Below are 26,455 nucleotides of genomic sequence, written 5' to 3' on the forward strand. Positions count from 1 at the left end.
CAATTTGTTGAGGCTATTGGCTAGCAGTTAATGTTTTTTGGTAAGTTATTTACAACTAGTTTATTGATTAGCTTTCATACTATGCTCCACTAAAAGGATCTGTGTTAGGTAAATACTTTTATACATTTTTAGGTGTATGTGTGTATCTTCTCAACTTGTTCTATAACTGTGTGAGGTAAATATTACAGATTTGTAGTTTGTTAATTATAGTTAATAGTATTTTATTGTTCGGGTTTAGTTTTATATATAGCCTATGTGCCCAATATAAGTTACTCTAGGGTTTTTTTTCATTTATATATTGATATGATATTGAATAGATGCCTGTTTTATCTTTAATCTCAAAACTGATTTTAAGTTTGATTTTTAGGAAGCACTGTTTGATTAGTAATGGTCTGTTAACAGCTCCCCATTTCTTTTACATGAGGATGAAATATTAGAAGTAGAAGATATGGATAAGGATAACAATGATTAACATGTTGCTTTTTCTGCACAAGAAAAGATGATCTTATGTTATGTACTAATGAGATGTTCATGTATTTAGAAGATATCTCGATGCTCACTGCACAAAGTATATCTCATAAAGCAGTTGTTGGATGAGTTACAAGAGATGCATCAGCATGTATAAACATTAAGATGATCGTTTTTTTAAATAATTTAGTTCTCTTTGCTTTTGTGAATGTGGTTGCACGGCTGCAGTTTATCCCCGTTTCTTCATTGGCCCTTAATCTTGCTGTTTTGGTTTATCTTATATTCATTTTTTTTCTTTTTAATACAGGGAAATCGACACCCGTCTACAAATATTTTGAACTTTGCGTTAAAGAAGATGATGAAAGATCTTAAAAGTATGGGAGGGAAACAAAGGAAGCGTATACGGTGATTTCGAGAGGTAATTGAAATGATTTCCAATTCTCAAAAACCTGTTTATAACTCTGTTAACGACCTGTTCTTATATTAAGAATGCATTGTCTTATCTTTTGCTTAATTGTTGTGAATCTTAATGTTTATTTCAATTTTCTTCTGAAGTTTTTTTTATCTTCAGCATATGATCAAATGTCTAACGTTTCTGCTTGATATCAATCTTGCAGTTGAAGAGACATTCAATACTCTGTTAACTAAAAACCAAAGGGGGTATAATTAAAAGAAAAGTAAGTACATAAATTATTTTGCATAACTGCATCGTTTTTTGTTTCTTGTAGCCCGCATATGATATAGGGGTTCCTTCATTATATTTTAATTGGTTTAATCTTGTCATATATTGTTGGATTATAGTTAATACATATAGTTATTTTGTTGAAAACCATTTGCAGAGGTTATGTTTTTAAGTCAAGATGCAAGGATATAGCTGGTAATTGGCCGTTTTCGGATAAAAGTTTGCAGCTTTGCTTGAATTATGGTGTGAAAAATCTGTTGCCACCTTTCCAGTCTCTTGATTCAGTGAGGAATTATTCATCTGTTGGCGTATCGTGTGACGTCGAAAATCATTCACCAAATGATGAAAGCATAAGCAATTTTGATAGTAAAAGAAAAGATAATTCTTTAGCTCACACAAAGTCAAATAGTCAACCCACAGTTAAGAAGTACTCCAAGTTGGTTACTATTCCATCTGAGTTAGGGAGATTAATAAACTTGAAATCATTGTAAGGCTAGTTAAGTTTTAATTTTCAAATTTTGCTTCATATTTGAAATATTTCTGAATAACTGAAACCTGATTAACTTATTTATGCCATAATATTAACTTTCAGGATGCTATCTTCAAACATGTTGACCGGAAGGCTGCCATTGACCCTCGGTCAACTACGAAATCTAACAGATTTGTAAAATATTTACGTCATTTCTTAAATCAAAGTATTTTTATTCTATCATTTTTCTAAGGCTAAAGCTGGGAATCATCACAACACTCGAGACTGACAACACCAGGTTTTACCGACTTTTCTTATTTAGTTTAGCACCGTAACGAATGTAACCTCCATCAAAGTCGAGACCACCACCGCAAGGCTCAGGTTTATTAACCCTTTTGTTTTAGTTCCGATGCTTACCAGCTTCTGAGTGATTAAAATATTTTATTGAACATGTGATTGGAATGATGGGAGGACTAGCATATCTTGCTGACAAAGACGGGTCTTTTAGACATTCATTTGATGACAGTTGGGATCATACATTGTTTAGCCCCCCCCCCCCCCCCCCCCTTTTTTTTTCCCTCTTCCCAGGCAAAGCATGAGGAGTCACTAAAGTTGCACAACATCACTAGTTCAAAAAAAATGCAAGCTTAAAAGGTAAAGTCAAAATTAGTTGTTTTATGAGCTGCATATTCCTTTGAATTAAACATAGATTATAGAATTTCTCAACCTTAAGCACAAGAAAATTTATCTCTCATAATGCTTATTTCAAAGTTTTCACATTTGATATGATTGTATTATGAAACTATAATAACATGTGAGTTATTTGTTAGAATATGTTGAAGCCTCTCTGCTCAAGGAAAGATTGATGGAATAGAGTCAAATACAAAGCTATTGCTTGTAGCTAGACACAGAGAAGTATGTCATGGGCTGATATTTAGAAGTATCTTAGTTTTGGTTTTTTATTAATGTATATAGATAGAATAACATCTTTTTTGTTTGTTTTTAGAACCTGTATAACATTTTGTTAATGTTGAACATCTTTGATACAAGTATGATTTTGTAAGTATTTGTATGTATAAAAACAATTTGGTAATTATTTTTAAGCAGATAAAGGTGTGGACTGCATTGCGACCTAAAAAACGTCCAGGAGTTGCGACTGCAGTGGTGGTCGCAAAACTTGCGACTGATAGGGTTATCGCAAAAATTAAACTTGCGACTGCTAGAGTGGTCGCAAAAATTCCGACAGCGAAGTTGTGGCAAAATTAGGGACTGCATGAGCGGAGGCAAAATTTGGGACTACATGAGCGGTGGGAAATTTTCCGATGGCAGCAGCGGTTGCAAGATTTGCGACGGCAACAGTAGTCGTAAACTTTGCCACAGTAGAGTGGTCGCAAATATGATAGCAGTCGTAAAATGGTTGCAACAGAGCAATTGCGACCTGTGTTTTCCCACCGCATTTTCGGTCGCAAAGCGGTCGCAAAGCGGTCGCAAAGCGGTCGCAAAGCGGTCGCAAAAGCAACAGTAGTCGTAAACTTTGCCACAGTAGAGTGGTCGCAAATATGATGGCAGTCGTAAAATGGTTGCAACAGAGCAATTGCGACCTGTGTTTTCCCACCGCATTTTCGGTCGCAAAGCGGTCGCAAAAGGGCAATTGCAAAGGTTTCGTGACCAAAATGACAGTCGCAAATGCCTAGTTTTTTAGTAGTGAAAGAATGAAAATAAAGAAATCTAGTAAAAAATAAATAATTATGAAGACTTCATGTTATAGTTTTATTTAGAACAGCACGTGTTACATAGTTATGTCATTCTAAACCCATAAATGCTTATCAATGCTCAAGTACATGACTAGGAAATTTTTTGTAAGCATTATACACATGTATGATTTCCCGTTACAAAGTCGTGTACTTCTCTTGAGTTTTAGAGCTTCTTAGCACCCCACTAAATATTTCAGGTTTCTTAAATCTCAATCAAGATTTCACGCTTCTATGCATGTGTGATGATCGATGAAGGTGTCAAGATTGAAGATGTTTGTCTATTTCAATCCTGTTTCTTTCCTGTTCCATTATTTCACACTGGATATCGTTTCTTACGCACATTAATGAAACAAGGCCTTACGAGGATGACTATTGCGAGTGATTTGTGACTTAGAGTTGAGAATTCTAATGAGTAATCCTGTTGTGTCTTAAGATAGTAATTTATCTATTTGTTTGTCCTAATGGTTTGTTTTAACTAATTATTTTAACGGCGGATAATTTTAGAAAAAAGGAACATAAGGCTGGAAGATCATAGATGTATTGTTTGTGGTGAGGGTTCTCGGTCAACCATTTATTCAATGGCTGTGTAACCGCTACTATGGTGTGGCAAAGAGTGAGTTTGTGGTGTAAGATCCCTCAAAATTTTGCCTTTTCAATGAAGTATTTGATGGAAATTCATAACCATATACCTGTGGGAGTTAAGGTAAAGGAGAGCGTCCAAGGCATCATAATTATCAAATGTTGGCGGTTGTTGAAAGCTAAGAACGAAAAGTTACATGAAGCTAAAGTGATCAAGATGGAAGAGAAGGTTAGTTGATTGGTCTACTTGGTGCAATTATGCCCTAATGTAATTGTTTTGTTGGTTATGGTTGTGCTCCTCCGGTCTTGTGGAGGAGTTAGCCTTATTTTGTTCTTTGTGGTGTTGGCAGTTTGTTTTGTTGTAATGAAGTTCTCCTTTCAAAAAAAAAAAAAAAAAAAAACTAATTGACTACTATTTTTGATGGAATGATGGTGAACAAATACTGAATATATATAAAATACATCATCAGTTGTACACTAGTACAATATTGTTTGATTGCAAGCGGTGAAAAGTATTGTTTGAAACTATTTGTAACCGGTTCTATGCTTATCGCTTCTAATGAATTTTGACGACTTGATAAAAAGAGCTTTTGTTTGAATATATGCTTTTAGATCATTGATTTTAGTTTAGTAATTAATTGCATACAAAAGACCTCTTAGTGTTAGTTAGTACTTGGTACATCAAACGTAATGTCTATGTAGTTCTGAAAATCAGGCCCCAAAAAGTGTGATATTAATAAACAAATAGAGGTGTTCATCGGTTAAAAAGATTTTTAAGCCAAAATTCAATCGTATGTGTTCGTTAAGTACTGAACACCAAACACGAATTTGGTTTGCTTTCCAACTGAAAAACATGATTTCCCCTTGAACCCCTGTTCGTTAGAAGTTTCGGCAATTCGGCCCTATCATCATAACCCTGCGCCTTCTAACTAGTTTAATGTATAATATGATTTATATTGGTTGACAAGTCAATCTAGTTACAGTAAAGTATCTAACAAAATGTAATTCTAGTTCATCAGTTTTTGAGTCTTCTAGAACCGAAAACAATTTAAAATCCAAGGATTTTCAGTGTACGCTGTTTCGTTTTGGTTTGAAAGTCTGAAACCCAACATTGAACATGCTGTGATCAAGTCATCAAACCTGTCATTAACTCTCAAAAATATTAAAACACAGGAAATATAAAATATAAAATATGATTCATGCATATGTTTCTTACTTATTTTGAAATTTTGATCTATGAAACTATACTGTAATATCAAGTTGTGATTTAAAACAATTTATTGACTTGAAATGTAATTTTATTGACTAGAAATTCAAGTAAAAAGACATCATATGTATTTTATTACATGTACATATTTGACCATGTCTTAGTCTTCTCGTATCTTAAATCATAACACCGGTCATGTTCACCTATATTTAATCCCAAGACTCTACATGTTTTGCTTCAACTTATAATTTCTTCAACATATAATTTGTGACACAATATTCCATCAATGGCTCCTTCATTTTCATCAACCGAAATCGCGCATGACTTCCCACCATTTATACGAGTATACAACGACGCCCGTGTGGAACGCCTTCTCACCATCCCCATCGTGCCACCATCCACTGATCCCCTCACCGGCATTCAATCCAAAGACGTCGTCATCTCATCGATCAAATCCCGAATATTCCTCCCCAAAATCAACTCTTTACAAAAACAAAAGCTTCCGCTCATTGTCTACGTGCATGGCGGCGCATTTTGCACCGGATCACCACTAAACGTCGCCACACAAAGCTTCCTCACGCAGCTCGTCTCCCAAACCTCAGCTGTGGCCATTGCGATAGGCTACAGACTTGCACCCGAACACCCTCTCCCTGCAGCCTACCACGACTGCTGGGCTGCGTTCCAGTGGATCGCCTCTGGACCCGACCCATGGATCAACGATTATGTTGACACGGATCGGGTTTTCTTGGTGGGAGAGAGCGCTGGGACGAACTTGGTTCATTACCTCGCGGTTCAAGCTGGGGTTAATCGTATCAGGTTGGGTGTTCGGGGGTTAATGATACTGCACCCGTACTTCTCTCAGAAAGTACCCAAGAAATTTACTCAGTACTTGTACCGGGCAGTTCTGGTTCGGATGATGACCCGAAGCTCAACCCTGTTTCGGACCCGAACCTTGAGAAACTTTGTTGCTCCAGGGTGTTAACCGTGGTTGCGGAAAACGACCCGTTGAAACCAAGAGGGGTTCAGCATTATGAGACATTGAAAAAGAGTAAATGGACAGGTGAGATTGAGCTTATGGAGAATGAAGGCGTGGATCATTGCTTTCATTTAATTGATCCATCAACTGAAAAGGCCAAGGCTTTAATTCAAACTTTAATTTCTTTTATAAAGCACAACCAAAAAATATGAAGAAATTAAGTAAAGCATACCATGAATATCAACCATATCTTCCTTGTAGTTTAATTTCATCTCTAGCTTGTTGTTTGCTATATTATATGTATACTCATAATTAATACTAGGATATAGCCCGTGTGATACACGGATGGTTAAAAAAATACAACAAAAAGTTAAACTGTATAATATGTATAATAACATACTTTATAAATTCCTAAGATATAAATACTTTTCTAAAATACATAGATTAGTAAGAATAATTTGTATTTGTATTAGAAAATAAAAATGAAAGGTTGTAAATCTTTAACAATTAAGAAAAAGAGAATGTTACCTTCAATTCATTTTAGTTTAGTTGGTAAACCACGAACATTTAAAAAGCAAGGTAATGAGTTTGATTCCCACCAACAACATATTTTTTATTTTATCATTCATAAAGTGAAAATTGTAAAAATGGAATCTTGTACACATGGCAGTCTATGCGGAGGGTCTAGTTGAATGGCATGCGGAAGGATTGTGTTGCTTTAATAATACAGGTAGATTAATGCTAAAGGTTCTGTTCGTTTCAAGGATTTGGAAGGAATTCCAAGGAATGGAATTTTAAATCCCATGAATTGATATGTTTATTTCATTAAATGAAAGAATGGGAATGGAAACTAAATCCTATCAAATCTCACATTTCATGGGATTTTAAAATCCCACCTATTTGATAAGGATTGTTATGAAAAATAAAGGATTGTTTTATTAACAATAAAAACCCCTTCAAAAAAATTAATAAAAAAATCATAACTCAAAATATAAATAAAAACAGAAAAAAAGTAAAAAAACTAAAACGTTTCCGCCTTTGCCCTTGTTCTTAAAAAACAAAAACGTGAGAATGAAGAAGATTCTAATTCCAATACATATTAACCAACCAAACACATGATAAGGATTCTCAAACATTCCATTCCATTCCAATTCCAATTCCTATTCCAAATCCTTTAAAAAAAGTCCGTGAAGCGAACGCGCCCCAAGTATATTTAAGAGTTTTGGTGCCGCAACGGCACGCATTAAGCCACATGGCGGACAATTTTTTTTTTTTGGTATCGTATCGAACGTGAACAAAACCGATTAAATTGCGTCAACTTACCTCTCAATGCACGGAACCTATAACACTAGGGTTTTACCGACTGACCTTTGTTACGCATAGGGCTGAGAGTGATCGGGTTTTACCAACGCCTGAGTTTTATCAACCTTTCTATTTTAGTTATGGTATCGTAACGAACGTAACCCAAACTGATTAACTTGCGTCGACACGCTTTACGAGCGCCCGGGTTTTACCGACGAATGTTACCTTTCTATTTTATATGTTAATTCTACGAATTTTGTTTTTTGGGTTTTAACGCTTGGGTTTTACCAGCGTTGTTTATATGGTTCCGTAATGAACGTAACCGAAACTCAAGGAATTCGTGTTGACTGACTAATAATCGATGCAACAACAAGCACCGAAAACGCTTGGATTTTACCGACTCATCGCCGGAACACCAGGACCGACAGCAGTCAGATTTTATCAACGCGCGGGACCAATAGCACTCGGGTTTTCTCTTGCGTTGACATATTTTTTTAATTCAATGTGAATATCATAACGAACTTAACCCATACCAACCAAACCAACATTAATACATCGCCGCAACGCAATGAGTACATAAACATATCCGACCTACCAGGCGCAAGATGTCGGGTTAAAAACTAGTAAATTAATAATATTAGAGTCGCATATCAACTATGTAGGGATACTTACCATTGCCTTAACGAACACATACGGACACAAATTTTCACTCAGGTATGCACTTATGAAGTTGTCAAACCTTTATTTGTCATATAAAAGCTTAACGAACGAACAAGCTTAACGAAAGCCTGGTTCGATTCATGCCTTTTATGGCTCTAGTTTTACACTTGATGATTTCTTGTAGTTCTACTGATGAGGTCACACTTGATTATTCGTAATTTCGTATAGTTATATTCATTATAGTAAAAAGTAATCAACTTTTTATAAATTTAGACTTGCATAATCGCCTGTCACTAGACACGCTAAGCAACCAAGTTATTGAATATTGAAAGTTTAGTCTAAGGAAAGCTTAAAAACAATCATTCAAAAATTTTGGTGCATCATAGTTTAGATGAAGCACCAGACAACGCATGCTTAACCAACTCCCTTCTCAATATCTTTCCAGCCGGGTTCTTCGGAATTGCGTTTATAAATGCAACTTTTTTAATCTTCTTGTATGGTGATACCTGTAAGCAGACATTAATCCACACACACTTAAAAACCTTTCCAGACATTATTTAAAACTTATGATTACTTTCACTGCTTAGTTGTGGAAATAATAAAAGTTACTAAATTTATATCAAGTAACAAATAAGATCATGTATAGATGCAACTGCAAGTATATATACCTGTTTTGCAATTATCTCCATGATTTGGGTCCCACTGATTTTGCTTCCGGGTTTTCGCACCACATATGCCATGGGAATCTGCCCAGCTTCTTCATCAGGATATCTGATAAAAAAAAGGATATTTTCATTATCTTTTGAAAAGTTGGAGAAACTAATAATGAAAAAAAGTCCACAAGGTTTAGGGCTGTGCAGGGTTCAATTTGGGTTGGTTTTGGGCTAAATCCGAAACTTAAGTTTCAGAATGTTGATAATCGCTCAGTTTAGGTTTTTTGGTTTGGGTTCCTTTCGGTTTCGGGTTTGGTTTCGCCATGTAAACTTGAAAATTTTGGGCTGAACAAAATTTGGCCCAAAATAATAAATTTGGGCCTAAATCATGTTGTTATTGAGCAATAAATTGATTATATTATGCATTTGGGCTAACATAATTTACATATTTATTAAATTCATACTAATTATTAGTTAAAATAAAAATTGAAAATCTATAAACGCGGTTTGGTTTTTTCGGTTCTAATTAAATGCAAAACCTACAAAAACATAAAACCAAGCCCTTTTTTTTGTTTCGCTTTGTCTTTTTTTCCCGGTTACGGATCGTTTTTTTTTTTCTTTTTTTTGGTGCACCCCTAAATCTAATAAGGTTTTTGCAGGCCAGCCTGACGCGATCCAGCCTGGCCCGGCGCGCACTAACTTACGGAATCACAGCAGCATCTTCAACTTCCAGGATTGATTGAAGGTAGCGCTCTAATTCAGCTGGTGGGACCTACAGTGTTTTCATTGTGATCATTAGATGGAAATTTAGAAGTTACTTGAAGAAATGACAGATGCAACTTTGCTTTGAAACAACATGTATTTGATTAATTCCTTGAAGCAAGAACATTACCTGATAAGCCTTATATTTGATTAATTCTTTTAATCGGTCAACAACGAAAAGGAAACCATCATAATCAAAATAACAAAGGTCACCAGTCTTTAACCACCCCTCAGAGTCCACAGTTGCAGCAGTTGCTTCATTATCTCTAACATAACCTATTACTCAAACGTAACGATCAAATACAAAAAGAAAAAAAAATATCTATTTTTAAACCATCAAACAGTTGCATAATAACACTATCCATCAATATCAACATCAACATCATTTTCATTTTTGTTGATCAAAATTGACTTTCTCTAGAGTTGCGGGTCCGTAACATTGTTGCATAGAAAAAGGCAGATTACTTCTACACAAAGGTCAAGACTGATACACAGTTACACACCAGTTATAAAAATGAGTGAAATCTACTAGAGCTTTTTGACATTTCCACAAGAACTATTATTAAGAAAAACCATGCAGATTAACTTTTAAGGGCATGTTTCGGGTTGCTTATTCATTTATTCGTGAGTTAAATAAGCGGTTTGAAGTTGCTAATTTCTAAAGGAAAATAAACAAATACAAGTAGAACATGTATCACCTTTCATGATCATGGGCCCTCTTAGCCATAGTTCACCTTGTTGCATAGGAGATAAAGCTTTACCAGTTTCGGGATCAACAATTTTAGCCTCTACATTGGGCGATAAACGGCCTGCGGATCCATGGTGCTTACACTCATCCGGGTCGTTCATTCCCGTAACTCCTCCCCCAGTCTCTGTCAGGCCATACCCCTTCAAATTATTAAAACAAGTGATCAGATCATCACCAATGCAAGAAGCAAATGCACTCATAAAATATGTATAATCAAAACTAAGGTCATGTGCGTCTGTAGTGACGGACCCTGAAATTTCCTTACAGGGGTTGGGAAGTTTTTGGACAGGTAATTAGTTGACTATCGGCATATATATTTTTTTCATTTTGGTTTGGGCATCCGGGTCGGGTCAAATCGGTATATCAATTTGTTTTTGGGTCTAGTGCTGCCATTGTGGTTGGGTTGGGCCATATAAAAAACAAGCAATCAAACAAAATATCATATAACCAAAAAAATATGTGAGATGTCATTTAAAATACATAATTAAAATACAATATACCTAGAGTAATTTATCTACTGTTTTCATTTTTTGAAATTTAACCATAATATTATCTCGTTCGACATTCTTAAGCAAGTATTTCTTGATATAACAAATTCTACAAGGGTTATTGTCAAAATTTCATAGAGCTCCGGTCGAGATTTTAATGCATATATAGCACTAATTTTTTTTCACAAATATGGCCGACCCTATAATTTCACAAATAGGGCCAACCATTGTACCACTCGGGTGGGTACGCCCCTATACTATGCTTTTGATTGTTGGGCCAAGCTCTTTGTTAACCTATGAAATCCCTCCCAACGCACAATGGTTATTAAAAATAATTGTCTTGTTAGTCAAACAAGAGTGCCTAAAAGCCAATTACTTTTATTCAGTTTTTAGCTAAAAAGGATACTATAGTTGTACTTAATCATCTCAGGCTTTTCTGGCGATATTATCTAAGTAAGCCACACACAGGCCACACAAATACCATAATAGATAAAGATATCTTTTAATACAAAAAAGGGCACTGATTGACAAGCCACAAGAGCTCTAACCCAAACGCGCTACAAAGGGCGTGGGTGGATAATATTAATACGATTATTTTTAAAAATTTCATTAAAAAGAGTAGTCTTTATTTCTCTTTCAAAATTTTCATTTAAAATACCTACAGGATCTTCATAAACCATCATTAAGGGGGTGTTTGTTTTTTCTTCAAACATCTTCAAGGGAGCTAATGTCTGCACGCGCGCGGACATTACCCTTGAAGACTGTTTGTTTTTTTTCTTAAAACAGATCTTAAGTTATCTTCTTTCATCTTAAAAGAAAAGCAAAGAAATCTTGCTTAAAACATCTTCGCAAAAAAATCATACTCTTATCCCTTTGAAGCCACCCTCTCATCCACTCCTCCCACCACCGTCCGCCACCACCAGCCACCGTACGCCACCACCACCGTCCCCCACTGCCACCGTCCACCACCATCCACCGCCACTACCCACCGTCCGCCGCCACTACCAGCATCCACCACCACTACCCATCGTCCGCCACCACCACCACCACCACCATCCATCACAGCCACCACCAATCACCACCGTCCACCACCCACCACAACCGTTCATCACCACCACCACCCACTGTCGGACGCCATCACCGTCAACTACCACCGTCCACCACCCACCAAAACCGTCCATTACCACCACCCACTGTCCACCACCACCATCCATCGCCACTACCCACCGTCCGCCGCCACAATTTTATTATTATATTTTCTATGTAACTTGAATAAATGACTTCTATCTTGTGAGATAAGTTTGACAGTTATGCAGACAGTATCAGCTTATAAAAACAAACAGTCTTATATTTTCAGCTTGCAGATCTTCAGACCACATCTTCAGTTGCAGACATGAAAACAGATGAAATCAGCTTGCAGACAGTTTATGTCTGCAAAAACAAACAGCACCTAATTTTCATATTCCACTTTTTACTATACGAGCAGTATGGGACATGAGATGTCGAAGACCTATCTCGTATAAGGCTATACAGGTCGTATAAGCTGAAAAAACATTTATTTGGTCTCCTCTGCGTACACTTGTCAGTCATGCATGGTCTGTATGGTCCGTATAGTCCTATATGGGCCGATTAGGCACGTACAATCAATATTGAGGTAGTGTATGAAGGTCATATCCCTGAAAATATTGTTATCGAAGACAAACGATAACTAACTATCTCGTTAGTCCATTTTAAATAAGGCAAACCGTAACAAACTGCGTCGCTGGTCTCTTTTAAATAATAAAACTATGAATTTTAAAAAATTACATTCATAAATCGTGAGGTCATAATGTTATATACCTGTACAATCTCGACATTAGGAAATCTCGCCGTGAAGCTACTAGCCACTTCTTTCCCGAGCGGAGCACCACCACACCCGATAATCAAAAGCGAACTCAGATCGTATTTCGGAACAAGGTCAGACTTCGCCATCGCCAGCACGAGCGGAGGTGATACCGGCATAAACGTAACCTTATACCTCTCCACCGCTCTCAACATATTACCAAAATCAAACCTCTCCATGAGCACCAGCGTGTCCCCAAGCGACGCCGCCCTAATCAGCATAAAAAACCCAAACACATGAAACAAAGGCAGCGGAAACAGCGCCACAGGGTGAGGGGTAGTTTCGTCATTTACGAATCTGGTGTGCTGTGAAATGGCTGTCATGGCTATGAAATTGCGGTGAGTTAATTCTACTCCTTTGATTCGGCCAGTAGTGCCGGAGGAGTATAGGATGCCTGCAGTGCTGGACTGATTGACATTTACATGAGTGAAATTAGGGTTTGAATTTTGTAACATGGAGTGAAACTCCGGAGAGTCGATTATTATTGTTGTTAGAGGTGGTGAGGATGGCAGTTTATCCGCTACTGATGAAGTGGCAAACGCGATGACGGGATTGCAAAGACGGATTAAGTCCGTCAGCTCGGATTTAGTGGAAACCGGATTAACAGGTGAGATGGTGACACCGAGGTGTAAAAGCGAGAAATATATTACCGGAATGTGGATGGAGGTTGGCGATAGGATTAATGCGACTTGGTTTTTGCCACGTGGAGGAAGTTTTGCAAAGAGTGATGCGGATAGAGAGTGGACTTGGCGGATGAATTCGCCGTACGAGAGACGGTGGCCGGCGGTTGAGTCGATGAGGAAATCAGTAGAATATGAGAATGCACCGTTGGATTGGAGGAGGGAGAGTGTGTACTCGGTGATGGAGAGTGGTTGTGACGGTGGCGGGAGAGACGCCGGTTTCCGGAGGCTGTGGAAGGTTTTGGTTGTTGAACAGAATCCGTTACGGGGATCTACGTCCGCCATTGATATTGACGTTGTTGTTACTGGTTTTTGTTTTGTGATACTGATATGTGATAACCAATGGATACACGAGTTTTAATATGGGAGATTTGATTTAATGATTTGTTCAATTCAATTGGAAACTTTTAGTCGGTCAATATTTTATTTTAAGGAGGTGGAAATATAATATTGGAAATTTTTTATGTGAGTATGTGACATCAACATAGCACGTGTCACGTGTGCAATAAAGAAAAACTTAGTTTTAAGTTTTTACTACTTATTGAAATTGAAATGACATGAACCAAACCCCGTGTCCGAGCGGTCTACGTATTTCATAGGATAAGACCATCTTTAATGTTGATAATATTGTTCACCTGAATTATATGTTACATGTTTTTTGAACAGTGTTAAATACGTTTCATATAAGGGAAAATTCCTAAAATAGTCGAGAAGTTTCAAAATAGTTTTTTTTTCCTTAAAATTTTTTATAATTTAAACTGTCAAGACGCATTGGGAATTGATAAAAATAAAGACGAGATTTTGAAAAAAAGTAAGGTAAAAGACGAGGTTTGGGGAAATAATGTCGGTAAAGTCCAAATTATTTGTAATATTGAAGAAAAAGTTCAAATTTTTCAAAAACTTTTTTACTCAAAAAAACCGTCTTAAGAGACTATTTTTTTATGTTTCCTACCTTTCCTATCCATATTTTCAAATTTTTAGAAAAATATATTTTTTTACAATTATACCCCTTAACCACCACCACCTTGAATCACCACCATCACCGACGCCGTCGGTTGCTGGAGCTCTGGCCACCGTCTTCCGGTCTTCCTTTCTCATCTTCACTGAACCACCACCATCACCGACGGCGCTATTTCTCCCGCGCGTATCATTTTTTTACAACTCTTCACCCACTGTATAAACCCCTATATCCACCCATTCATTCTCACACACCATGCTTCCTCATCGGAAACCTGATGCCACCACCGCTGAGGTTTGAGATCCAGTTAAGAAGAGCCGTGTCTGGTTAGGCACATTCGACACCGCCGTCGAGGCGGCGCGTGCGTACGACGCTGCCGCTAGACAGTTCCGCGGCGATAAGGTGAAGACGAACTTTCCGTCGCAGGCTAAATTCGCCAGCGAGTCGTCTAACTCTGTTCCGGTGACGGTACCGGCAGCGACTACGAATGATCTCTGGCTAGCGAATGCTATCTCATCTTCCGGAGCTCCGGCAACCGACGACGTCGGTGATGGTGGTGGTTCAAGGTGGTGGTGGTGGTTAAGGGGTATAATTGTAAAAAATATATTTTCCAAATAATTTGAAAATATGGACGGGAAAGGTAGGAAACATAAAAATCTCTCAAGACGGTTATTTTGAGTAAAAAAGTTTTTGAAAAATTTGAACTTTTGTTCCAAGATTACAAATAATTTGGACTTTACCGACATTATTTTCCCAAAATCTCGTCTTTTATCTGGCTTTCTTTCAAAATCTCGTCTTTATTTTTATTTATTCCCAATACGTCCTGACAATCCAAATTATAAAAGATTTTGAAGAAAAAAATGCTATTTTGAAACTTCTATATTTAAAAAGAGCTATTTTGAGAATTTTCTCTTCATATAATCAACTTTTCTCACACATGCTTTATGACAAACAAAACGAATTTGGGTGTGGACGACTGTACGCCAATATGTGTGTCAATGAGGGAATAAAACTTTTTTCGAAAAAACAAATCATAGTTAAAAATGGATGATAGATAGAACGGAGAGAGAATTAATGTTAACATTAATATGGAAATGAGATAGTGATATATTACCAAGTACTACATTAGGTTTTTCAATGTAAAATTACATAAAATAATTAAACAATAAAAAGTTATTAAAACATTGTTATACCTTGTAATAAAATAATCAAAAGAAGGTGGTGACAGAAAGATTTAACGGGCGCTTAACCATATCGGTTTCATGGTTAGTTCGCAGTCGACCGGTCCAGTTTTGAAAACATGGCACTTGGTAAGTCTAACCAAATTGACCTACAGCAGAGTTTTAATCAAAAGAGAGTTTTAACCATCAATTATTGATGAAAATGAACCAAAAGTACTATTGAAACAAGTCAAGTCAATATATGAGGCTAAAAGGTTAAAGTAAAAATCTTGTTTTAAGCAACTTTTGCCTAAACATACCAAAATGGTGTTTCGGCAATATTTATCCTATATACAGAAACTCAATTGGGATAATCAAACCCAATATTAGTTTTAAAAGATTGGGTTTTGCGATTCAAAAAGGAGTAGCGGCGCAGCTTGTTGTCCGCCTGCCTTCTGTTTCGATGTAATCCAATAAACAATCATATATATAAAGTGATTAGCATCTTGTAGTTTTCCAGAAAAATATAATAATATACGATTAGTTTTAAAGTTGTAGTTTTAAATGGGTGAAGTAAAGAATCTTATATCCTATATATAGAAATTCAATTGGGATCATCAAACCCAATATGTATGTAAATATAATTAGTGTGTATGCAACTTTAAGTAGTGATCTAGAAATTTGATTTGCGCACTACAACTGGAAACTTCGTGCCGGCCAATAGCTTAGAGGGACGAGCAAATAGTATTAGGTACTGGTACTTTGCCGATTCTTGCCCACAAGTATTGGTATGCACTTTTGACGATTTTCAGTGCTGATATCGAGCTCGCCCCTAAATCGTATACACAGAGAAAATTATCATGCAAATACATGTCCACGTGTGCAAAATGCACAATTATTTAAATGAAAAACTTAGTTTAGAACTTCTCATTTATAACTTTTAAAAGCTCGAATAAACTTGAGTCTAGTTCGTTTGAGTTATGAGAACCTAAACTTGGCTTGCTTCAAGCTTCAATTTTAATGTTCAAGCTCGACTTAAGAGTAGTTTTTCAAGCTTAAGCTCGGCTCAATTCATTTACACTCCTAATTGCTATTCGCCTATTCTCGTTTCCTTGTTGCAACGGTTTATAATAGCAATGTGCGCAATAAATGGACTCATTTCTCACCGTATAACTGTATAAGACAATCTTTAGCATTAGCCTCATTATTCACTTTTCATACAATATGTATACTCTTAAACAAAAGTTCACTGTGACAAATTTATAAATTCGCAATATAGACGTTTTAGCCTCATTATTCACTTTTCTTGGATTTCATTGTATTTGATACTTGATCCATGAAATAATAGAGATCTCTCCATTTAGTTCTCATATCACTTTGTTTTTAGCCTAGTTACATTAACATAACTACAACTAATCATAGTTTAGATGAAGCACCAGATAAAGCATGCTTAACCAGCTCCCTTCTCAATATCTTTCCTGCCGGGGTCTTCGGAATTGCGTTTATAAATGCAACTTTTCTAATCTTCTTGTATGGTGATACCTGCAAACATTAATCCACACCAACTTTTCTAATCTTCTTGTATGGTGTTAATAACTGAAAACTTACGATTGCTTTGAGTAGGTCTAGGCTACTACAAAAACAGGTATTTGCTACGGATTTTTTGCTCAGACATAATCGGTAGCAAATTTTGCTACGATTTAGCTACGAATACATTTTGCTACGCTTTAGCTACGGATATTCCGTCGCAAACGAAAATTGTAGCGAAATCGGTAGCAAAACCGAGAAAATATATACTTGCTAACAACTTTAAAAAAATTCGTAGCAAAATCTGTAGCAAACTCGAAAAAATAAAATTTTTATAAACAATTAAATAAAACCGGTAGCAAAATCCGTAGCAAAGTTTAAAAATAGTTAATTAAAAATAGTTAATTAAAAAGTAAGTTAATAAAATTTATAGCAAAATTCGTGGCAAATTCAGAAAATAATAATCTAAAAAATAATTTAACAAAATTTATAGCAAAAACTGTAGCAAAAATCTAGAAAAAAAAACCATTGAAACGTAACAAGTAAATAATTAATGCATTCGATAGTGAAATATGTAGAAAATAGATAAAATAAATTATTTAATAATCTTAGTTTTTTTATTAAAATCGATAGCTAAATCCATAGCAATACACCTAGCATAATTGGAAAATAATTAAGTTAAAAAATTGAAATATCTGTAACAAAATCTTTTTAAGTGTTATCATAACAATAAAGATTCAAGTTGGCTCTTCAATATTACAAAACTATTTATATTGGCTCTTTTATCTATGGTCTATTATTACCTACTATAGCTTAATATGACTCGCTACGATTCGATATAACATAAAGGTTCAATATGACGTTACAAAGTTAGCCATGGTCATTAAGGGTCATGAATAGTTATTAAGGCTAGAGTGTCGTTTTTACCATAAACCCGAATGCCGACCTTGAATGACCCATATGTAGTATTCGGAATGATAATTGGGTTAAAAAAAAGTTTAATCGGGTAACCCGAATTCATATAAAAATGTTAATTATACGTATAGAAACATAATAAATAGAAAAGTCTAGTTTTCCTCTTATATGCTTTGTTTCTATGTCGTGAACATGATGATTTGACCTTTTTTTAGTTTATATAACTGGTTATATGCTTTAATCTTGTGCTTGTTCTATTTGACATCGGTTACTTAATAAATGCGTTGATTGCAAACGAATGATCATATTGGGGTTTTGATATATGACTTTTTGTGCTTATTGTATAATGAATATCATGCTAGCTAAGTTAAATTATGAATGCATTTCAACCTGTACCTATAAACTCGAATACTGATGAACCCGACCCGAATAAACCCAAAACCAAATAGCCTAAAACCTATTTACCAGAATCTTATTTGGGCCTGTAAATTGTAAAATCCTATAACATAAAACCCAGAAACCCGATAAAAAACCCGAACCACGTCCGTAATCAAGGCCCAATATATCCCATTAATACACATGTAAGATTAGAGGTGGGCTAAAAATCGGTTCCAGACCCGACCTATGGGTATGAAACATGTTTCGGTTCCTTAAAAAAATTGTACCCGGAACTGGATCCGCTAGAACTGGTTCCACCTCTACTGGTCAAAACCCGGGTGCAACCCGACCAGCCAAATCAAAGACTCGACAATATCCGGAATTGGTTCCTACCTGATTTTAGTGCTTGAAAAAACCCGTTTTGCACAACTCTATGTAAGATCTATTTTAAACTTTTATGATCTTGTATGACTCACCACAACTCAATCTAACCCATTAAAACCCATTATATTTATTGCATATTTATATAATCACATTTTATTTTTTTTATTAAGTTTTGAGTGATGGAATTACAAATTCACACAAAACTTTGAATTTTAAATGTGGGTTTCAAAATCCTCGGGTGTTTTAACTCACAATTTCCATTTTCCTAAAAGATATGTCCAAACCGCTCGCTGCTCAAACTTGCTTGGAAATTGCTCGCTTGTTTTTCACTCGATTTTAAGAGAGCCGCTCTGCTCGGTTTGGTTTGCAAACGAGCCAAGCAACGAGAAAAGGTCCTCTCATTTTAGCTTGAATATTTTAATTTATTTAAAACCATATAATTATATATGCACAAATATATATTTTCTTTTATAATTATCTTGAATTTGAATATTGAATATTAATCATAATTTTTGAGTAAAGTGCCAAAATCGTCCTTGAGGTTTGGTCAATAATGCGATTTTTGTCCAAAAAGTTTATTAACGGAGTTAACGTTTTGGATGTAATTGGCAAGAAGTGGGAAACCTCGATTGTTGAAATGCAAAGCATAAACTTTTTTGACGAAAATCGCATTATTGACCAAACCTCAAGGACGATTTTGACACTTTAATATTTTTCAATTGAGTGAACTACGGGTATTCGTCCCTGTGGTTTGTTCCAATTTGTCATTTCAGTCCAAAAGTTTAAAATTTGCTGTTTTCGTCGCTAAGGTTTCATTTTTATTGCAATTTTCGTCGTTTTTGTTAACATATTTTGGGCTGGAATAGCATATTTTAACAAACTACAGTGATGGAAATCGTAATGAAAATGAAACCTCTGGACAAAAATTGCAATGTAAATGAAACTTTAGGGACTAAAAGAGCAAATTTTAAACTTTTGGACTAAAATAGCAAATCTGAACAAACCATATGAAAGAAAACCGCATTGATCTCTTTTCAATTATTAAATGTTTTTAAGTACTTTAAATAATAATAAGTAAAAGATAATTATATTTATATTTAATATTTCAATATTCAAAATAACTATAAAAACAAAATTATATACTTGTGCATATATAATTACATAAATAATTATTTTTTAATTATTAATTGTTTTGTATACATTATATCCAATTTTAAACTTGTTTCTTTTAAAAAAAAATTTAAGGGAAAAAAAAAAAGAAATGCTCAGAAACTCGCTCAATACCACTCCAAAAGTGCGATTTTCTCTCTGTTCAATTTGTAAACGAGCCAAGCAACAAGGAAGCCCTTGCTCGGCTCGTGAACATCCTAGCTTTGAGTGCTTAATTGTGAAATAATCACTGTTTTTTTATACTTCCAAAAGTTGCAAAATTATCAAGCAAGCAATTAAATAAGACCATGTATAGATGCATGCCTGTTTTGCAATTATCTCCATGATTTGGGTCTCGCTGATTTTGCTTCCAGGTTTTCTCACCACATACGCCATGGGAATCTGTCCAGCTTCTTCATCCGGATATCTGATAAAAACAAGGATTTTCTTTTCATTATTTTTTTAAAAAGTTGAACTAATAATGTAAATACAAGGACCTTTTTTAGAAAAATATAATCCTAGGACTTTATCATTAAGTTCTACAAGTAAAGGGGTTGTAAACTTATAATGCTAAAGTAAAGTCCCAGGATTTATGTTCATATTTATAAGGTTTCTGCAAGCCAACTTGACCCGGTCAGACCCATACTAACTTACGGAATCACAGCAGCATCCACAACTTCTGGGATCGATTGAAGGTAGCGCTCTAATTCAGCTGGTGGAACCTGTCATTGTGATCATCAGGTGAAAAATTAAAAGCCACTTGAGGAAATGACGATTGTAACCTCATAGATACTTTGAAACAATAAGTATTGATACGATCCATCCTCCATGACCCAACTTAACCAACATCGCTCCCACATTTCAACCATGTTTCCTATTCTCATGCATGCATATCTTTGTTAGTTGTTTTCCAAATTGCACGTTCTCTTTAACTTAGGTAACTTGGGTAAAGTAGTGGAGTAGTGGGTGTATTTCATTTCATTTGCATTGTAGCCTATAAAAAAAACATTTCCATTTACTAATCAAGAAAAAGAGAAAATTGTTCCAAATTACTTGTCTTACTTTAATTTACATTCTTGTTATTTACTTGCTTATTTTGGAGACCGCCGATCTCGAATCCGGTTACTATCAATTGGTGCTTTCATTCTCGTCCTCTTCCTCCAACCATGCCTCCTCGTCGTGAACTGCCTACCACCAATGAACTCCTCACCGCCTTAACCGAAAACATGAAGCAACTTACTGCCGCTAGCACCGAAAATACAGACCGCATCATTTCTAGCCAACAACAACTTGCTATCGATCACAAATCCCATCAAAGGTAGGTAGCAGAATTTTTGGAGGACGGGGTTGGTTGTTACCGGGCGGTGGCGGGGGTGGTGGTGGTGGTGGCAGCGGCGGTTGGTGACCAGGTGGTGGAGGATGTGGCGGTGGCGGTGTTGAACTGCTAGGGTCGGGTGATTTGGGATTGGTTTGTTGGAGGGTGGCGATGAGGAGATTGGTTTGCTCATCTTGAGCAGTGAGTTGTTTCACGATCACATCCAGGTGGGATTTGTGATCGATAGCAAGTTGTTGTTGGCTAGAAATGATGCGGTCTGTATTTTCGGTGCTAGCGGCAGTAAGTTGCTTCATGTTTTCGGTGATAGCAAGTTTCTTCCAGGTTTAAAATGATTTGGCCATTAAAAATCATTACAATGGGAAAAAAGCATATTTTTTCTACACAAAAAGAGCAGGACTATTGGACTAACAGTCTTAACACATATATGATAGATATTTATGTAATGGCGTATGCTTAAGTGAAATAAGCTATTACCAGTACACGGTTTGAAGTTGCTTATCTGAAATTGCTTACATTAACAGTAAACAGTTTCAATAAGCAAATCCAAACACTCCCCTTGAAAACTATAAATAAGCAGAAGATGCATTACCTTTCATGACTGTGGGCCCTCTTAGCCATAGTTCTCCTTGTTGCATAAGAGATAAAGCCTCACCAGTTTCAGGATCAACTATTTTAGCCTCCACGTTACACGATAAACGGCCCGCAGACCCATAGTGTTCACACTCGTCCAGACTCTTCATTCCTGTAACCCCTCCTGCAGTCTCTGTCATACCGAACCCCTGTAAGTTATTTAAAAAAATAAAAGATAGTCATTCACCGCAATTTAAACAAGTGATCTCTGAAAATTATTTGACATAATAATCTAAAGATCTTGAGTATTACTCAATGAACAGTTATGGATGAACACAAAAGTTTAACCACTCTTGTGGTAACAGACCTTCCAAAAGAACACAACAATTTCATTAATTTTTAGTTTTTTGTTTAACTCATTTGGGAAATAGGCTATTAACAACATTAAAATGTGTCTTGAATGTCAATGCAAACTCAAAATTTGAAGCTTTAGATATTACGCATCCCATTCACAAGGTGTGATATTTTGACTAGAAATGCTATCAGATTACATTATATTTTATATATAATTAACTTAACAAAATTAATAACTGGAATTTTTTTTAAAAGTGGTGCTTATTTCAAACAATTGATCACAAGGGGTGTTGGATATTGTTTTCAATAACAAGAGGGGTTTTCGGGGTTAGTATTGGCGAATAAGGGAACAATAGGGATGTAGGAGAGATCAGAATTGTAAGCTACTTATTCGCCAGTAGCAATTACAATTTAACTCTTATCGTCACTAACAATGTCAATTTAACTCTTATTCGCCACTAGCAATGACAATTAACTCTTATTCGCTACTAGCAATGACAATTAACTCTTATTATTCGACCCTAGCAATGGCAATTTACTCTTATTCGCCACTATCAATGGCAATTAACTCTAACTATGACATAAAGCTTTTCATTCTCTTATTACTCTCTTAGCCAATACTAACCTCAAAACCCCCTTTTGTGATTAAAAATAATACCAACACCTCTTTTGATCAAATGTTTGAAATTAGTACCATTTCTAAAAAAGATTCTAATAACTGTCACGTCAAAGTTCATTCTTTAAAGACATATCTTGACTAGAAATGCGAACAGATTACATTATATTGTATTCATCTATGCAATATACAATTTTTTCAACCATTGCAGTACACGGGCTTATAAAGACATGACTTTTTATTATGTTATATAACATTACATTTATTTAACCTGTATAATACATGGAATTGTAACATAGATATATGAAAAAGCTTATTCCCTAGTTTATAGAATTAAAAGGATAGTGTTGTGTCAACTATCAAGGTGTAAGCACATAGTAATTGGTTTATGGTTTTCTTAATTTGGTCAAATTAAGAAAATTTAAACACAAGTGTGACAGAAAATAGAAAATAAATATTTTTTTAGGACATTGATTGATAAGTAGTAATACCTAAACAGTACATACCTGGACAATATCCACGTGTGGAAACCTGGCCTTGAAGCTCTTGGCCATCTCTTTTCCTAGCGGAGCGCCGCCACACCCGACCATTAACAGCGAGCTCAGGTCGTACTTGGGAACGAGGTCCGATTTTGCCATCGCCACCACGAGCGGGGGTGAGACCGGCATGTACGTAACCTTATATCTCTCCACCGCTTTCAACATGTTATTGAAATCAAATCTCTCCATGAGAACCAGCGTCTGGCCAAGTGATGCTGCCCTGATCAGCATAAACATTCCAAAAACGTGAAATAAAGGTATCGGAAACAACGAAACAGTTTGAGGGGCGTTCTCGTCTTTCATGAATTTGTTATGAAATGAAGCGGATATTATAGCGATGAAGTTCCTGTGAGTTAACTCCACACCTTTGATTCGGCCGGTAGTGCCGGAGGAGTATAAAATACCCGCAGTGCTGGACTGATTGACATTTACATGAGTGAAATTAGGTTTTGAATCTTGTAACATGGAGAGAAACTCCGGAGAGTCGATTATTATTGTTCCTAAAGGTAGTGAGGATGGCAGTTTATCAGCTACTGAGGAAGTAGCAAACACGATGACTGGATTACTAAGACGGATTAAGTCTGCTAGCTCCGATTTTGTTGAAACAGGGATTAACAGGTGAGATGGTTACGCCTAAGGATAACAGAGAGAAATATATTACAGGAATGTGGATGGAGGTTGGAGATAGGATTAGTGCGACTTGGTTATTGACACATGGAGGAAGTTTTGCAATGAGGGACGCGGATAGAGAGTGGACTTGACGGATGAATTTGGTGTAGGGGAGACGGTGGCCGGTGGCAGAGTCGATGAGGAAATCAATAGAATATGAGAATGCATGGTTAGATTGGAGGAGGGAGAGTGTATATTCGGTGATGGAGAGTGGCTGTGACGGAGGCGGAAGAGGCGCCGGTGACCGGAGGCTGTGAAAGATTTTGGTGTTTGTACAGAATCCATACTTGGATCTACAGAGCTTGCATCTGCCATGGATGATGGTGCAATCTCCAGATATGTAAAAACTAAAAACCAGTAGAACAAGTCCACTAGAGTGTTTTTTTATATATATATATAACAGAGAATCTTTAATTTAATATTGGGGAAGGAAACTAATAGTTGGCTTTTAGGTGGTTTTCTTGTTTTGGACGGCTGTTATATTAATAGCAAACCAAGATTAAAAGATAATAATATCATAAAGTTGCTGAAAAAGTTGAAAGCAAACAATAAAACAATTCCATTGATAGCAAAACAAAAAGACAAAGAAAGCAATAAATTTAGCGCATTCCCGAGATATCCCAATCTCTATAATTACAACTAAAAAAAACATTATATTTATCTCTTCTATTTAATTAAATAATACCTTTTTTTATACTTCTATCATTACAATTTTCTCTTTCCACCCTATAATTTATAAAAAAATCACTACATTTTCTCCAAATTTACAAAAAATCACTACATTTTCTCTCTTCACCCTATAATCTACACTCACAACCACTTAAAACCCCACCATATAATTTACAAACTCTCATCACATAAATTTGAGAAATAGGATGGGAATGCTCTTAGGGATGTTTAATACTTTAGTATTCGAATCCATCTCGAAATTTGAATCGAATTTCGAATGTCATGAATTTCGAATTCAAATTGAATCAACCGAATGTAATTCGAATTCGGATCCATGTTCAAAATATCAAAATTCGTATCTTTCGGTTTAATTAATTCGGATATTCGAAATTCGATTTGTGAAACACTGTCACACCCCGACTAGCACAATGCGGAAGCGTAAAACGGGAATGTAACAGACACCTCTGGTATCAACACATTGTTTATAAAGAAACATTACAAACTAATTTACATTATATTACATTTTTTCGTTTATCATTGTTTTACAGTCTAGGTGGTACAAACAAAACTAGTTCGTTAACTAAACGTTCTTACTAATAACGCTCTTGCTTCTATTCACCTAGCATCAACACACACTTCAGGTAAGTAACAGATCACTCAATCATTCCGATTTAGGTACACCTGAAAAGCAGTTTAAAACGGTCAACTACTAGAGTTGGTGAGTTTCACGAGTTTCAAGAAATCAGTAATGAGTATTCACAAGTCAACACTTGTAATCATGAAATAAGTATGTATGTATGTAAATGATGTAATTATGCTAAGCTACAGTGAAGCCTTGACTGTATGTGCTGCATGCATCCATTTCCCACGCTCAATCAACCACTGTGGCCCCTTTCCGCCACAACATGCCCCGGTAGCTATGTCTAACACTACATAGCCTGTTTGTATAAATATGGTCATGTGCAAACGGCGCTATGTGACACGGCAACCAGGCCGATTCCGTTTGGGTTTGTCAAACCAATAGTACTATTCACAAGCCACCGGCTCGAAGTTAATCACTGTGATCGTGGGACTTTCGTGTGTTAGCACTTAGATAATTCACATCAGTACATGTTTCAGGTATGTATATGTAATCAAACATGCTTTTCACCCCAAAAGTTCGTAAAACAGTTTAAAAGTGGGGTCATGAAACTCACTGTTTAGTAGATATTCAGTACTGTATCAGCTCGTGGTTTGATCGGTCTGCTATCAGTAGTTCCTATAATCAATATTATAATAATATTAATATTTTAATATTATTATAATTTCAATACTAAACTGGGCTGTATAACTAATCTGGGTGTAGCTGGAACGCCCAGAAAGTGGCAATAGGCTTAGGTTGTGATGTTGTTCAATGTCTAATATTTAAAACTGAACTTGGCTCAGACTCCCGTTTTCCTAGCTGGGCCAAGTTGCTCGTTTACGCGTTCAGAAAGCAGTTATGGAAAAATAAGCTTGGGTAAATGTATTGGTTAATAAAATGATTAAGTTATAAAGAAGGATCACATACTGGGGTCCCGGATTAGCCACGGGGTCCGTTTCCGTTTATTCAGTTTGATTTAAGAAGAAACGCGCACAATCAACCCGGATTGTCCAGGTTTCTCATAGAAAAGTTCATTTTCACTTAATTAGTCAAAACATATGATTTTGATCACTCTTAGTGTTTTGATTTTTCCGCAGGTTCACTAGTCGCGAACTTGCCGGTTGTTATAAAAACTGAATTTGTTTAATATTCAGATTAGCATAATTAATTAACCGTTAATCATTAAATTATGAAAATTTAACCACTTATCAATTAAAATATGTAGATTTTTATAAAAATATTTCTGGAATTTATTTACTAATTTATTAATTTATAAAAATCCATTTTATCAGCTATATT

General features: G+C 35.9%; 1 protein-coding gene and 2 pseudogenes across 1 annotated transcript; 1 reads left to right on the top strand and 2 right to left on the bottom strand.

Annotated features, from left to right (window-relative positions):
- The first annotated feature begins 5,164 nt into the window (after positions 1-5,164).
- Positions 5,165-6,347, top strand: LOC143549112 (putative carboxylesterase 2 pseudogene; annotated as a pseudogene).
- A 2,123-nt stretch (positions 6,348-8,470) lies between these two features.
- LOC143549144 (4-coumarate--CoA ligase-like 9) lies at positions 8,471-13,603 on the bottom strand. Its single transcript, XM_077040127.1, has 6 exons — positions 12,588-13,603; positions 10,211-10,400; positions 9,643-9,788; positions 9,455-9,522; positions 8,766-8,868; positions 8,471-8,603 (listed from the first exon to the last, which is right to left on the bottom strand). The coding sequence occupies exons 1-6, from the start codon at positions 13,593-13,595 to the stop codon at positions 8,478-8,480; spliced, it is 1,641 nt and encodes a 546-aa protein (XP_076896242.1). The 5' UTR covers positions 13,596-13,603; the 3' UTR covers positions 8,471-8,477.
- Positions 13,604-16,798: 3,195 nt separating this feature from the next.
- LOC143549069 (4-coumarate--CoA ligase-like 9) lies at positions 16,799-24,180 on the bottom strand (annotated as a pseudogene).
- Positions 24,181-26,455: the final 2,275 nt, after the last annotated feature.

Source organism: Bidens hawaiensis, unplaced genomic scaffold (genome assembly GCF_021521415.1).
Source record: "Bidens hawaiensis isolate Kalapana, Puna unplaced genomic scaffold, B.hawaiensis_p1.1 tig00000955_1, whole genome shotgun sequence".
Classification (NCBI taxonomy): domain Eukaryota; kingdom Viridiplantae; phylum Streptophyta; class Magnoliopsida; order Asterales; family Asteraceae; genus Bidens; species Bidens hawaiensis.